General features: G+C 35.0%; 1 protein-coding gene across 8 annotated transcripts in view; it reads left to right on the top strand.

Annotated features, from left to right (window-relative positions):
- Positions 1-14,040, top strand: part of NIPBL (NIPBL cohesin loading factor) — a 150,127-nt gene that overhangs the window by 115,931 nt on the left and 20,156 nt on the right. For all 8 annotated transcript variants that reach the window (XM_014256949.2, XM_088054677.1, XM_088054675.1 and 5 more), the window contains 13 exons: positions 96-247; positions 938-1,018; positions 2,087-2,187; positions 3,270-3,408; positions 3,614-3,696; positions 4,746-4,878; positions 5,776-5,919; positions 9,530-9,619; positions 9,867-10,081; positions 10,183-10,285; positions 11,155-11,253; positions 11,343-11,489; positions 13,107-13,241. In XM_014256949.2, the coding sequence (XP_014112424.1) occupies positions 96-247; positions 938-1,018; positions 2,087-2,187; positions 3,270-3,408; positions 3,614-3,696; positions 4,746-4,878; positions 5,776-5,919; positions 9,530-9,619; positions 9,867-10,081; positions 10,183-10,285; positions 11,155-11,253; positions 11,343-11,489; positions 13,107-13,241 (1,622 nt within the window). The remainder of the gene's footprint in view (positions 1-95; positions 248-937; positions 1,019-2,086; positions 2,188-3,269; positions 3,409-3,613; positions 3,697-4,745; positions 4,879-5,775; positions 5,920-9,529; positions 9,620-9,866; positions 10,082-10,182; positions 10,286-11,154; positions 11,254-11,342; positions 11,490-13,106; positions 13,242-14,040) is intronic.

The following is a 14,040-nucleotide window of genomic DNA, read 5'->3' as shown; positions in this document are numbered from 1 at the left end:
GTGATGTAATTATTTGGGGGCACTTTTTGAGGAAGATCATCTTTCTAGTATTTGAAACACTGAAAATATTAATGAATGTGTATTTTATTTTCTAGGTGGTGTTTTAAGTTCAAAAGCAAAACGTGCCAAGTGTTCCACCCACAAGCAAAGAGTTATAGTGATGTTGTATAACAAAGTTTGTGACATTGTCAGCAGCTTGTCAGAGTTGCTAGAGATACAGCTTCTTACGGATACAACTATTCTTCAGGTAGGTTTTTTTCAGAATTCATGTCCAAAAATGTTAGCCTTGCTTTTCCTAGAGTGAAAGTGAAATATAGTTATCTCAGTGACATGAAGTTTGAAATCAGTACAAGCTTTTGAATTCTTAACATCAGAGTGACTGCATAGTACGTCATTTGCATTTTCTCTTCTACACTTAAGAAAAGTTTAACCTGATTGTATTCAAATATAGAGTAGTAGAATCATTTACACTGGAGAAGATCTTTAAGAACATCAAGTCTAAACTTCTAAGCGCACGACTAAACTGTGTCCTTAAACGTCCTATCTACATATCTTTCAAATATCTACAGGGATATTGGCTGGACTACTTCCATAGGCACTTACAATCCAATCTAAACCACCCCTGGCACAAGTTAAGGCCCATTTCCTTTGTCTTGTCACTTGTTAGCTGGGAGAAGAGAGCAACCTCACCTGGCTACACATTCCTTTCAGGGAGCTGTAGAGGACTATAAGACCCCCTCTGGAGCCTCCCCTTCTCCATCCTAAACAGCCTCATACCGCATCAGCCATCTCTCATAAGACCTGTGCCATAATTTAATATTTTCATTTGCAAATAATACAAAGTAATTGTTGAAAGCCTTACCTGCTGACTTGTGACATTGCATAAATACCAGTTTGTTAATCCTATGTACTTAAAATAACTTCTATCCATTGATAGGTGTCATCTATGGGAATAACACCTTTCTTTGTAGAAAATGTCAGTGAGCTACAGTTATGTGCCATCAAATTAGTAACTGCGGTAAGTGCCTTCTAATTTGTGGGTTCTTGTGCCTGTACTGCTGAGTGTTCTTAGGGCATTTACATAGGCTGTATTTTCTCTCTGGTAGAGAATTGGAGTGTAGGATTAATGCTGTTCTTGCATGTTTTTGCAGTTTGATACCATAATATAGAAATAGTGTGGTATCTGTCAGAGCTGCCCCTATTTGCAGAGTATGCTGTAGAAAGAAATTGCCTACTTTAAGCAAGAAGCTTCTTAATTTTGTCAGTTAAAGTGTAAACACAAGCTTCTTCCTCTTACCTGTCCTTTTTTATTTTAAGATATCTATTTCTTTTTTGAACTTGCACAGTAAGTCATAGAACTAGTATGGTATTTCTGTATAATAGAATAAATTATTTTTCTCACAAGAGGTGACTGTTGGAAAAAATCACAGGATAGGTAAAATACTATTTCAGGAAAAATGTAGTAGAACACAAATGTCCTTGTTCAAGTGAGAGATTTTAGTCTTTGTAAGGATTATATACTTCACTATTCTTCCCAAACAAAAGGGAAGGCAAAATCAATGGTTCTGACTCTGTAAATTGAAAGAACATATCTTGTCAAACTCTATGGCAAACTTTAAAACCTGGCACAGGAAGCAAAACTGTTTTCTCAAATGTACTCTACAACCTACATGTGTTCACGTAAATTGTGTTATGACAGAGTTTTCCTTTGTACTGAGAGAAATAAATACTAAGTCTTAACAAATAAAATAAAAACTAATAAAAACTTAGTATTACACTGTTTGACTTTACTATATAATGTGTTATACCATCGACAAAAATACTTTAAATAGAAGGTATTTTCTAGACCTAATGCATATTCATGTTATATAAAGATTTTTTCTAAATCTCTGGAAAAGTTTTTATGTATTTTTTAAAGAATTGCTTGCATTGAGAAAGCAATGCATTAACAATAAGGTGAATTATAATTTATTGAAGTGTCACATGACGTGCATGCTGTCATATATAATTATTTACAATATATTTTAGAAGCTCTATTTTATATAACAATAAATCATTGTCTAATAATCCTGTAACTATTAAATAGGTGTTCTCCCGGTATGAAAAACACAGACAGCTAATACTAGAAGAAATTTTCACTTCTCTTGCGAGACTACCAACTAGCAAGAGGAGTTTGAGAAACTTCAGGTAACTTCTGATGTAAATTAGTAACTGTTGTAGACTATAGCATTTACAGTTTTGTAGATGTAGGATTTTAGGCTTCATTGATAATTACACTAAAAATGTGTCTCTACAAGCTGCAGTTTTTGCAGGTTGAGATTTCAAAACAAACTCTTTGACAAATGTAATACTTGCTTGGTTTTTATGCTATCACTTTAGTGCCTACTTACAAAAATAATTGAAACATTATTTTTCTCGCTAAGAATCTGAATATGTGTAATGCTAGTGTGAGTTGAGGATTATATATTGTTGGTCAATTCTTTAATTCAGTTTGTATGGAATTACATAATTTCTTTATTGCTAAATCTCTGTAGGAACATTCTGGCTGAATTTCTTGGAGGGTACACTCAAAGCACTCTTTCCAGGAAGGGAGTCAGTTTCATATCCATATCATCTCATATGTCGGCGTTTACCTACTTTTGATGTTGTTAAGTGTAGCAATAACATGGTATTGGTGTGTATATGGGCAGTAAACTCATACTATTTCTGAGGTTACATTAGGGAGAAACATAGTTTTTTTACCAACTTAAGACAGTTGCCTGCTGAAGTTTGTAGTCTGCTATGCTGCTGCAGATTATTGTAGGTGTAGCCCTTGTAAAACTCAGGCTAGGTTATAGTCACTTTTTTCTGTTTTTAAAAAGTCCTACACATTTCACATACATTAAATACTACAGAAAAATTATTACAGCAACAGTTTTGTGTGTTTTGTTGTGTTGTGTAGGAGAGAACATGGTATTATACATAACAAGCTTATTACGTATTTTAGCAAGTAGGTGTTTGTTTTATTAAATATTCCTGTAACTGTTTCAGCCAGTGAACTGTGTGCTGTTTTAGTTCACCTCTTCCATGCAAGAGCAATACATACTGGTTTTGTTAGGTCAAATGTTACACTGGATAAAAAGGAGCAAATTAATAGATAAATGTCTAGAATGTGGATTTCTAGCTGTGGTAATAATTTTTGAAAGATATGACTTAAAAACAATTTTTTTGTGTGTGTTTTGTCCTCTTTGCTTACTTTCAATGTTAATACTATCTTTTCTTATTAATAGGTTAAACAGCAGTGACACTGATGGAGAGCCTATGTACATTCAGATGGTAACAGCACTAGTTCTGCAACTTATTCAGTGTGTGGTGCACTTACCATCAGCAGAAAAGGATTCTAATTCAGAGGAGGAATCAAACAAGAAAGTAAGATATTTTTAAAAGCCTTTTTTATGTCTGTGTGCAGGAATTACTTATGTGTCTTCATAGGTATAATGCGTTATTACAATGCCCTAGTAATCAAGCATCGTAATTTTATGTCTGCTGTAATTTTTTGGTGCATAAGAAATGCTGATCTGGAAACCATAGATCTATGCTAAGATAATAGACAAATATATCTTGTTATTTTCAGGTGGATCAAGATGTGCTTATTACTAACTCATATGAAACTGCCATGAGAACGGCACAAAACTTCCTTTCTATTTTTCTTAAGAAGTAAGTACTGTTGCATTCTTTAGTGTACTGATAAACCCAACTCCAAATGAATACTTTAATAGCCGACCACTGAACAGTAATAAATACCTATTCATAAAGTTATTTATAACAATATGCTTTAGTGACACCTAAGAGAGCTTCTTGCCTAGACAAAAATATTTATAGAAAAGAAATTCTGCAGTGTTCTTCATATATTTAGTAATCTGTCTCAGAGTTCGTGTAGGATTCCTTTATTATGGGTCTCTTATTTAATCTGAAGCCTGAAAGAGAAGGCTGAGCAAATATTTAAGTGGTGAAACCTTGCTGATTCAGTCATCAGATATAAAAAACCTAAAAACTTCTTTCACTGAGCTAAAGTTAGGAATGTCAGTAGCTCAGAAAGGAATAAATAATGTACCTGAATTAACCATAGGATTTCAAAGAACAAGTCTTTAGGTTTTAATTGTGTTAATTTCTACACTTAAATCTGAAAAGCTATTTAACAAGCCATCTAGCAATTGCATGCTTCTGATGTTAAACTTTGGGATGATATATAGAAGTCAAAAAGTATAAGGTATGCTAACTTTTGGTGGGTTTTTTGTGGGGTTGGTTGGTTGGTTGGTGGTTTTTTGGCATTCTGATTGTAACCTTTGTGAAGCATAATACTGAGATGTGTTATCACTATCAGATAAACAAAACTGAGCTTAAAGAATATAAACATACCAACTCTTAAATATCCTACTCTAAATTATTTTTTATAATTATACCTACTATGTGTATCCAAATTAATACAGACTTTAATGCAAAGGTAAACATAAAAATCTTAGCAACAAAATTGTGCTGCTATGGATTAGCTCCGTTATTTCCAGTGCAAATTGGAGAGAGAACTGTTCAAGCTATTTCTTTGCAAACAAATAAAACAAATTTTCTGCTAGTATTTCAGATTTGTTTTCTTGGAATTACATAAAACTGCTTTTTCTGATTAAACACGGGATTACTTCTATTTGTATCAGAAGAAAACCTTGTATGTTTGTTAAATTTGCTTACAAAAAGCATTTTCTCCTTAACAGGTGTGGCAGTAAACAAGGGGAAGAAGATTACAGGCCATTGTTTGAGAACTTTATTCAAGATCTTCTTTCTACAGTCAATAAACCAGAATGGCCAGCTGCAGAGTTGCTACTTAGCTTACTAGGAAGGCTACTGGTAAGGGATTCTTGTTTTTAACTGTGTGAATTCATCTTATTAAAATGAAGACTTGTTTATTTCTGCTGAAACTACTGTAGGAATACTTTCTGATTGTTGACACACATGCAGCATGTAAGGATTTCCTTGCATGTATCACTGCTATGCAATACATAAATAATAAAATTTTGGTTAGAGGATCATTCATATGAAACTTGTTGAAAATGGTATGTATAGTTTCTTGTGGAAGTCCAGTTTCACTACTTGATTACATTTTCAACATTAAAAAGCGTCATTTCATAGCATCTAGTAAGTGCATGTATTCATCTGGAGTAAGGTCAGCCTAAGAGCTGTAATTATACATATTAAGAATCTTCTCTGGACTATTCCCTTAGCACAGAACCAGAAAACAACTCTGTGGTTTGGTTTTTAACAACTACAGCAAATGCTTATGGTATTTTACAGAATGAGAATGTTTTTGTTAGTGTGTTTTTTGAGTTGCTCTTTAGTATTATAATGTAATTAACGCAGTAATTTGAGCTGCTTCTTGAAAAATATTGCATGGTCCTGTTCTTGGTAAAACATAGCTTTATATTTGTGTGAATAATGAGGAGGTAGCATTATGATGCTTAAAATCTCTGCCGCTGGAGATCTGCTGTGCCAGTTGTCCAGTTTGTTTAATGAAAATACGTATTTAAAAAACCTGACAGATGTATTTGTAGAGCGCGAGAGACCAAATAAAAAAGAAGCATTAATATAAAGTAAGTAATGTATGTGTGATGTAATAGCAAATTACATAATTTTATGCAATATGGAAGTTAGGTGGAAACTTTAATAAGGTAAAGCAGTCTTCTGTGAGAAGAATCTCTGTGGCACAAATAAATATTTATTTTTAAATGTCTATTCTACTTTTCTTAGGTTCACCAGTTCAGTAACAAATCTACAGAAATGGCATTAAGAGTTGCTTCACTTGACTATCTTGGAACTGTAGCGGCAAGACTGAGGAAAGATGCAGTCACTAGCAAAATGGATCAAGGATCTTTAGCCAGAATCCTCAAACAGGTGTGTGAGACATCCATGGCAGCTGAATGGAGATCTATCTATTCAAATGCTTGAAATTTTTAATTATACCTTATGGAGAATCAGTCTTAATTCACTGTTTAGGTTTCTGAATCAAATATATGCAATTTTTAAGTATCATATTTGTTAACTCGTATCTTCCTTGCACCATTTCTGTAGTGATTCTATAAATTAATTAATTACAGTGGTTAGTTTTCGTGTGAGAAAACTGAGGAAATGATGGAGCAACAGTTGGATCCTATCTTAAGAGATCTTAAAAATACATATGAACCTGTATTTGCTATTGTAAAGTGGAACCTAAGCTGGCACTCAAATACATGCTTTAGAGAAGTAATCTATTAGTCTTGTAGGATTAGTTTTTGTCGTGTAATTTGAGGTTTTGGGGGGCTTTCGGTGTTTTTTATTGAACATGCATATGTGTCTGTAGTGGGTTGATGCTGGCCAGATGCCAGGCCCTCACCAAGCTGCTCTGACTCCCCTCTGCAGCTGCACAGAGGAGAGGAAATGTAAGGAAGGGTCCCTGGGTTCAGGTAAGGATCAGGAGAGATCACTCATCAAATACCATCACAGGCAAAACAGGATCAACTTAGAGATATGAAGTGAATTTATTACTAACAAAAATCAGAGCTGGATAATGAGAAGTAAAATAAACCCTTAGAAACGCCTTTCCCACCCTATTCCCTCCTTCCCAGCTCGACCCCCTTCCCCAGCAGCACAAGGAGACAGGGAGTGGGGGTTGTGGTGAGTTCATCACCTGGTGCTTCTCTCACTGCTGAGGGAGAGGAGTCATTCCCCTGCTGCACTGTAGAGTCCCTCCCACGGGAGACAGTTCTCCATGAACTTCTGCAATGTGAGTCCATCCTATAGGCACCAGCACCCCTCAAACCGCTGCAGTAGTGGGTCACTCTTCCATGAGGTGCAGTCCTTCAAGGACAGGCTGCTCCAGCCTGGGAGCAGGGCCCTCTTCCCACAGGTCTCCCACAGGCTCCTAGGCTCCTCTCAGGCACCCACCTGCTCTGGTGTGGGCTCCTCCAGGGGCTGCAGGTGGATCTCTGCATCCCTCTGGACCTCCCTGTGCTGCAGGGGCACAGCTGCTGCACCAGGGGCTGCACCAGGGGCTGCAGGGGAATCTCAGTTCCAGTGCCTGGAGCATTTCCTCTCCCCAGTGCCTGGAGCATTTCTTCCCTCTCCTTCTTCACTGACCCTATTTCTGCAGGGCTGTTCCTCTCACATGTTCTCATCCTGCTCTGCTCTGGTCACAATTACATCTGAACAATAACTTTCTTTTCTTTCTTGTAATATACGTTATCACATTACTACCATCTCTAATTAGCCCAGCCTTGGCCAGCAGCATGTCATCTTTGGAGCCACCAGGGACTGGCTCTGCTGAACATGGAAGAAGCTTTTGGCAGCTTCTCAAAGAAGCCACCCCACCCTGCTACCAAAACCATGCAAAGTCTTTCATTAGAGTCCATATTTGGATTTCTGCTAATGCTGCTCAAAATCTGCTGGAGTGTCAACATATGCTAAAGAAGGATATGCATTTGGGCTCTATACATTATATAGTATAAGAGAAGCTCATGTCCCATGTGTCCTTTTGCAAATGGGGATTTGCATTTTTCTTATGGATACTATACATTTCTTTCTGAACTAACTGTTCTCAGGATTTCCCTTCTACTTCCCTGAGAAGACTACAGATAAATTGCACATCCTTTATAATGACCATTAGATTTATATTGAAGGAAAATCTTCTATACTTTTCAGGCATGCAGTTAAAGAGGAAAAATAATCTACTCCTTTATGAGGCTGATTCTTCCCACAATTTCTTTTGGTTAGAATATTCTACAACATACCATATTGAATCTTTATGTAATATAATTTATACTTCTGTATGATAAGGGATTATAATTCTCCACTCTTGACAGTGATTCTGGCAATTCTGCATTATACTTAGTGAGGAAGTATTTCAGAAGAACCCTTTTCTCTTTCTTATCTCTTTCCTTATTCTCTGATACTGAAAAATATTCTAGGAAGATATATACCTGACCTGAATTTTTCTGTTTGGTTTTGGGTTTTTACAGGATCAGGTAGCTGCTAGGCATTAGGACTTACAGAGAATAAAATTGTGGTGGGCAATTGAGTACTAAAACATTTTATTTTCAGTTTCTCAGGAAACTTAACATCGCTAATGGTAGACAGTACCATCCATGCATTGTGGAAGGTGTGTACTATGCAGTACAGTAGACTGTTGTGTTACAAATTTGTAAGAAAAGAACAATACGTACAGAATGGATGACCTTCACTTATCCGTTCAAATGGCAAGAAAATAAGATCCAGGGGCAGCTGTTGTCATCAGAAACTTAAATTATTATTCCTATTCAGAAATTAGCTCACACCCCTACAGATTTTTCTTTTCTGCTAAACTGAATACCTCTGTTGGATATTTTCTTCTGCACTCTGATATCGTTACCATGATATTAGTCAATGATTGATAAATGCATATAATGCTCCCTACTGTGGTTTGGATCCATGATTCATAGAATGAGTTTTAGAGGAAAATCTATTTTCTTTTGACATTTTCAAACACTACGGGTTTTTTTTTGGAAATAGTTTGTCTAATTTATTTGAACACTTACGCATACTTTTCATTAGTTTATCTCTTGATACACTGATGTTCTGGACTTGTTAATTATACCTTTCTCCACTTGCTGATGTTTGCAAGGTATGTTACATGCTGCATATGTGTCAAGATTCTCAGTCAATGCTCTTAATAGAGAATTAAAGATGATTATAAGTTAGAAGTTTCATTGCTGACGAAGAATTTTTTTTTCTGGCTAAAGAATTAAAAAAATTTTTCTTCTACTTTCAGTTTGATTCTTGAATGTGATTTTTTATAGGCATCACAGTTTCACTTTTTTTGTTCTGGGATTTTTATTTGTTTGAAAGTAGTTAGGCAGTTAAGCATCAAGCACGCCTTATATTAAGCCAGTTATCTACAGAATTTCAAGTTTGTCAAAGGCCAGAATTTCTATTCACAATTTACACATACATATGTGCACATACATATGTACCTTATTGTGTTAAACATATTTTTATATATATATATATGTGTGTGTGTATTGTTGTTATTGTTATTATTATTATTATTATTATTATTATTATTATTATTATTATTATTAAAACAGTATTATATGTCTTGTAGGCATGCTTTGAACTCTTGAACTCATTCATTTTGGGGTAAAAGAATAATATCTTTTTCTCCTGTAACATCAGCAACTGCAAGGATGCATAATATTGAGGAAATAAGGGTGTCTTCTGCGTTTTGCCCTTTCATATTTTCCTATGACAGAGGGTCCTCACTCAAGATCATAGAATGAAAACAAGCCAAATCAGTCAGTCTGTTTCAAAACCAGTCTTATTCTGCTCTTTATATTTTTTTTTACTTTATAACTAATTGGTTAAAAAATTATAAATGCTGTACAATTATGCCAACAACTGACTTCAGTGTATTTTATATGTGGACATGCAGATTTTCAGATGGTAATTATGACTGCAAGATTCTTGTTTATAACTATCTTTCTACTTCTAACAGGTTTCAGGAGGAGAGGATGAAATTCAACAGCTGCAAAAGGCTTTACTAGATTATCTGGATGAGAACACAGAAATTGATGCATCATTAGTGGTAAATTTCAGCTTTCTTTCATCAGGAATTTATATAAATAATTTCAGTAATGTGTACTGAAGAAAATTATTTTTGATTTTATATATATTAGTGCTTCAGTTAAATTGTCACCCTAACATATACTGTTGATTGTGTTTTCAGAAATATTGTTGGTGCATTAGATTTCCCAAATCTCATTATAAATCTGTTAATTCTTTTTCTGTAACTGTTGGTTTTGTTTTCTGTGCATCCTGCTCTATTTCTCCAGTTTTCTCGGAAGTTTTATGTAGCTCAATGGTTCCGTGATACAACTATGGAGACAGAAAAAGCAATTAAATCTCAGAAGGATGAGGATTCATCCGAAGGAACTCATCATGCAAAAGATGTTGAGACCACAGGACAAATCATGCACAGAGCAGAAAGTCGCAAAAAATTTCTTCGTAGCATCATTAAAACTGCTCCATCTCAGTTCAGTACATTAAAGTATGTTTCAGTATCACTTACTTCTTTATTAGCCATGCCTTTGATGTTTTAAATAATGTTTTTGTCAACATGTCCTGATTAACGCATGGAATTTATTTCAGGATGAATTCTGATACTGTGGACTATGAAGATGCATGTTTGATTGTTCGCTACTTGGCCTCTATGAGGCCGTTCGCCCAGAGCTTCGATATTTATTTGACACAGGTAAACTGTAACTGGAAGTCTTAGTATAGTGAGACACAGTTGGCTTCTGATTCCAAACACTTTCACAGCCATGTGCTATATCTGTCCATTGTTGAGCAGAGGTATTTACAAGCCATGATAACACCACGTGCTTTCAAATTCTGTATTGATGGCATAAGTGATTAGGTTTCTTTTTCTTGCATGCATTTTGTATGTTATCATGTGCGCACAGTATTTTATTTATTACTGTATGGCTGTGGCAGAATTACTGTATGCACACAGTTAGAGGATCATTACAAAGTGTTGAAATAATTTCCACAGCTTTTGTAAGATGTGTGGTCCTTTGCTATGATTAAATCATTAAATTGAGCTTAATTTGATTTGAAAGTAAAAGCCACATTGCCCAGTTGTTTGCAGTGCATGTTTGGAAGCAGCTGTTTGATCAGTGTAATTTCTTTTTTTTTCTGGGAGAAGGGCACTAACCCTGGCACAGTGACATGTTTGAAATTCAGTACTAGTTTAGGTTGCACTAAAGTTGATCTGCATACAGAGGCATTCTTAGAGTGCCCATATCCAACTCTACTGTTAAAAGAACCATGGTGAAAACCACAACTGAATGACAAAAGTAAAATTTAAAGTTAAGAATCTTACAACCCATTTCAGAGAAGTAGTAAATAATAATAAATATCAGTTCAGTTTTCAGAAATTTCAGTTTTCAGTACCATGAAACATCACTTACATGCACCTTTTTATTCTCTGAGAAGATAAAGTCATCTTTTAGTTATTATTTTAGTAATATTATTTGTATGTTATTTTGCTGTATTTTTGCTCTTGATTATTATTTTATACCTTCCCAAAACAACTGAATCTTTGTTTTTGTTCTCTTTTAGATTCTGCGTGTACTTGGTGAAAATGCAATTGCTGTTCGAACAAAAGCCATGAAGTGTTTGTCTGAGGTGGTTGCTGTAGACCCCAGTATTCTAGCCAGGGTAAAAAAGAAAATATCTACCATGCACATATTACCCTTAATATAAAATAAATCTTTATTCTGAATCTTTGTTTCATATGTTCTTTTTAGCTGGATATGCAACGAGGAGTTCATGGGCGGCTAATGGATAACTCCACCAGTGTACGAGAAGCAGCTGTGGAGCTGCTTGGACGATTTGTGCTGTGCCGTCCTCAGCTTGCTGAGCAGTATTATGACATGCTGATTGAAAGAATATTGGTATGGTGGTACTTGTGGTATTTATGGTAAAATAAGTGGCATTGGAAAATTTGCTTTTAACTGAGCATGTTTAATAAACTGGATTTGTTCGAATGGTCAGCCATCATGCTGTTAAGAACAGCCTTGTAAAATGCATTACTTGCTTCTAGAGAGGCTTTGTTACATTGAAAGGTGAACTTCTACAGAAAGTTGTACTGCATCAGGACCAGAGTTACATTCTTTTTTGATTCCATTATTAGTGTTCAAATTAGCTGTATCATGGTTGAAGCCCAAATACCAGTTTAACACACATCATGCAGCTGCTCACTCAACTCCTGCATCACTTACCCCCACCCTGGTGGAGTGAGCAGGAGAATTGCACTAAAATTATATATTGAGATAAGAACATTTAATAATTGAAAATAAAGTAAAATACAATAATAATTATAAATAATGATAATAAAAAGGAAAAATCCATTGATGCACAAAGCAATTGCTCACCATCTGCTGACTGATGCCAGAGCCCCGTTCCCAAACCTAGATTGTCTGTGCTTTCTGATAGCTCCCCCTATATATAACAGGCATGACATTCTGTGGTGGGGAGTATCCCTGTATCCCTTTGGCCAGTTCTGGTCACCTGTCCTGATATGCTCCCTCCCAGTTTCTTTAGCCTACCTCCTCAGTGGCAGAGCATGAGACCAGGAGGGAAAAAAAAGTCCTTGACTCAGGATAAATGACTTAGCCAAAACCGAAACATCAGTGTGTTATCAACACCATTCTCATTCTGAATCCAAAACACAGCACTTTAACAGCAGCTGAGAAAAAATTAACTCTACATTAATTTTAACCAGGACAAAGTGAAATAAGGAGTTTTGCTGCATATTTCAGGTCTGAAATATGGATCATTGAGGGCAGCTTTTGCATGCTATTTTTAGTGTTTTGAAAGGTTTATTAATTTTTTTACAAAATAGTGTTTTTTTCGTTTAGGTGTTCAACGTTAATTTAACTGTTGGATAACATTAGCTTATAGTATCCGTGTCAGGATTTTAGTCAAGTACTACACATCTGCTATAGTTACATGATAAAACAAGTTTGTGAGGGCTTTAGGAGATAAGTAGATCATGTGCATACAATACTAGATAAAGCAGTTAAACCTGATACTCAGATTCAACAGATTTTGAATAAGGTGATACGAAGTGAAGTTCCTCATCTATCTCCTTAGATGAAGCCTAGTAAAATGGAAATGACTGCCTGTATGTATCTTATCTACAAGTTTTATCCAAAGGCTTAAAGTATTACTCTCCAAATCTATAGGGAATCTTGTTCCAATAAAGTAGCCAAAGCATCATTACATCTGGCTTTTAAGTTCTTGAGTTTAGAAGTGGATTATACATTTGCAACATCATAAGCTCTTAGACAGGAGGGTGTAGATGGAGAAAATGTTTCAGCATTCTGGGAACTCAGCCTGAGCCTTTAGAACAAGTTATGCTGAGCTTTTGTATAAATGCATTCCAGAAGATTTATTTTCTAAATAAATTTTGGGAGTCAAATTGGGTGATCTTCAAATATTAATTCATATAGAGCATAAATTAATGTTTCTGATTTGTTTTCAAGAGTGTAATTCTTTTCTCTTCACAGGATACTGGTATCAGTGTCAGAAAAAGAGTAATAAAAATACTTAGGGATATCTGCATTGAACAACCAACTTTTCCCAAAATTACAGAAATGTGTGTGAAAATGATCCGGAGAGTCAATGATGAAGAAGGCATTAAGGTAGAATGAAACATATCCTCCTTCAGAGTTTTAATTATTGTTACTTTAGTGTTTCCCTATTGTGAAAAAATAAAAAAATATTTCATTTCTCCTTTGTAATATTTATGACTTACGAATTTTTAAGAGCTGATATTTTAGCTTTCTGTAAATTTCTCTTACTTCTCTTTCTTCTCTATCCTCTGTTTTCTGTAACTTCTTGCTGACAATCAAAATATTTTAAATATTTTCCAGAGATTTGTTTTCTTCTTGCAAGTATTTTCTCTGGTTCTTCTCTTTTCTAGCAAGTAAAATTGACATAAAATTTTGATTTCTGCAAATCAGTAAACTTTAAGTAAAAATTAACTAATTGACATTAACATATGCCATATATAATTTTTTAAGTTATAAAGTATTAATCTGTGCTAATTTTGTATTAATTCTGAATGTTCAGTGAGGCAGTTATTCGCCTGAAATGTTGCTTGTGTGCTCATACGCTACCCTTTGTGCAGTGTGTATGTGAAGAACACAGACCTAATACAATGTGTGAAATAATAAACCTGATAATGATTTTGTTGAATTTGACAAAATACTTTTTAAATTGTTGAGTAATTAGGGATACACCTGTAATAATTTTGTATCACACTTTGCAGCAGATATTTTTACCTCTTGAGGTACATTAATGTAAATTGGCTTCCTGAAAAGACTCTTAATCAGCAAGTAGATGAACAGCTAAAGCCAAGGTGCTGCTGGAAAGGAAGAATGACCATGTTCTCTCCCTTCCTTCCTCTTACCTTTCTAACAAAAAGAAAAAACAAGGCAT

The sequence above is a fragment of the Pseudopodoces humilis genome, chromosome 4, assembly GCF_049639895.1.
Source record: "Pseudopodoces humilis isolate 2021_Gansu_Grassland_sample_001 chromosome 4, ASM4963989v1, whole genome shotgun sequence".
In the NCBI taxonomy this organism is placed as follows: domain Eukaryota; kingdom Metazoa; phylum Chordata; class Aves; order Passeriformes; family Paridae; genus Pseudopodoces; species Pseudopodoces humilis.
This window is presented reverse-complemented; position numbering and strand designations above follow the sequence as displayed.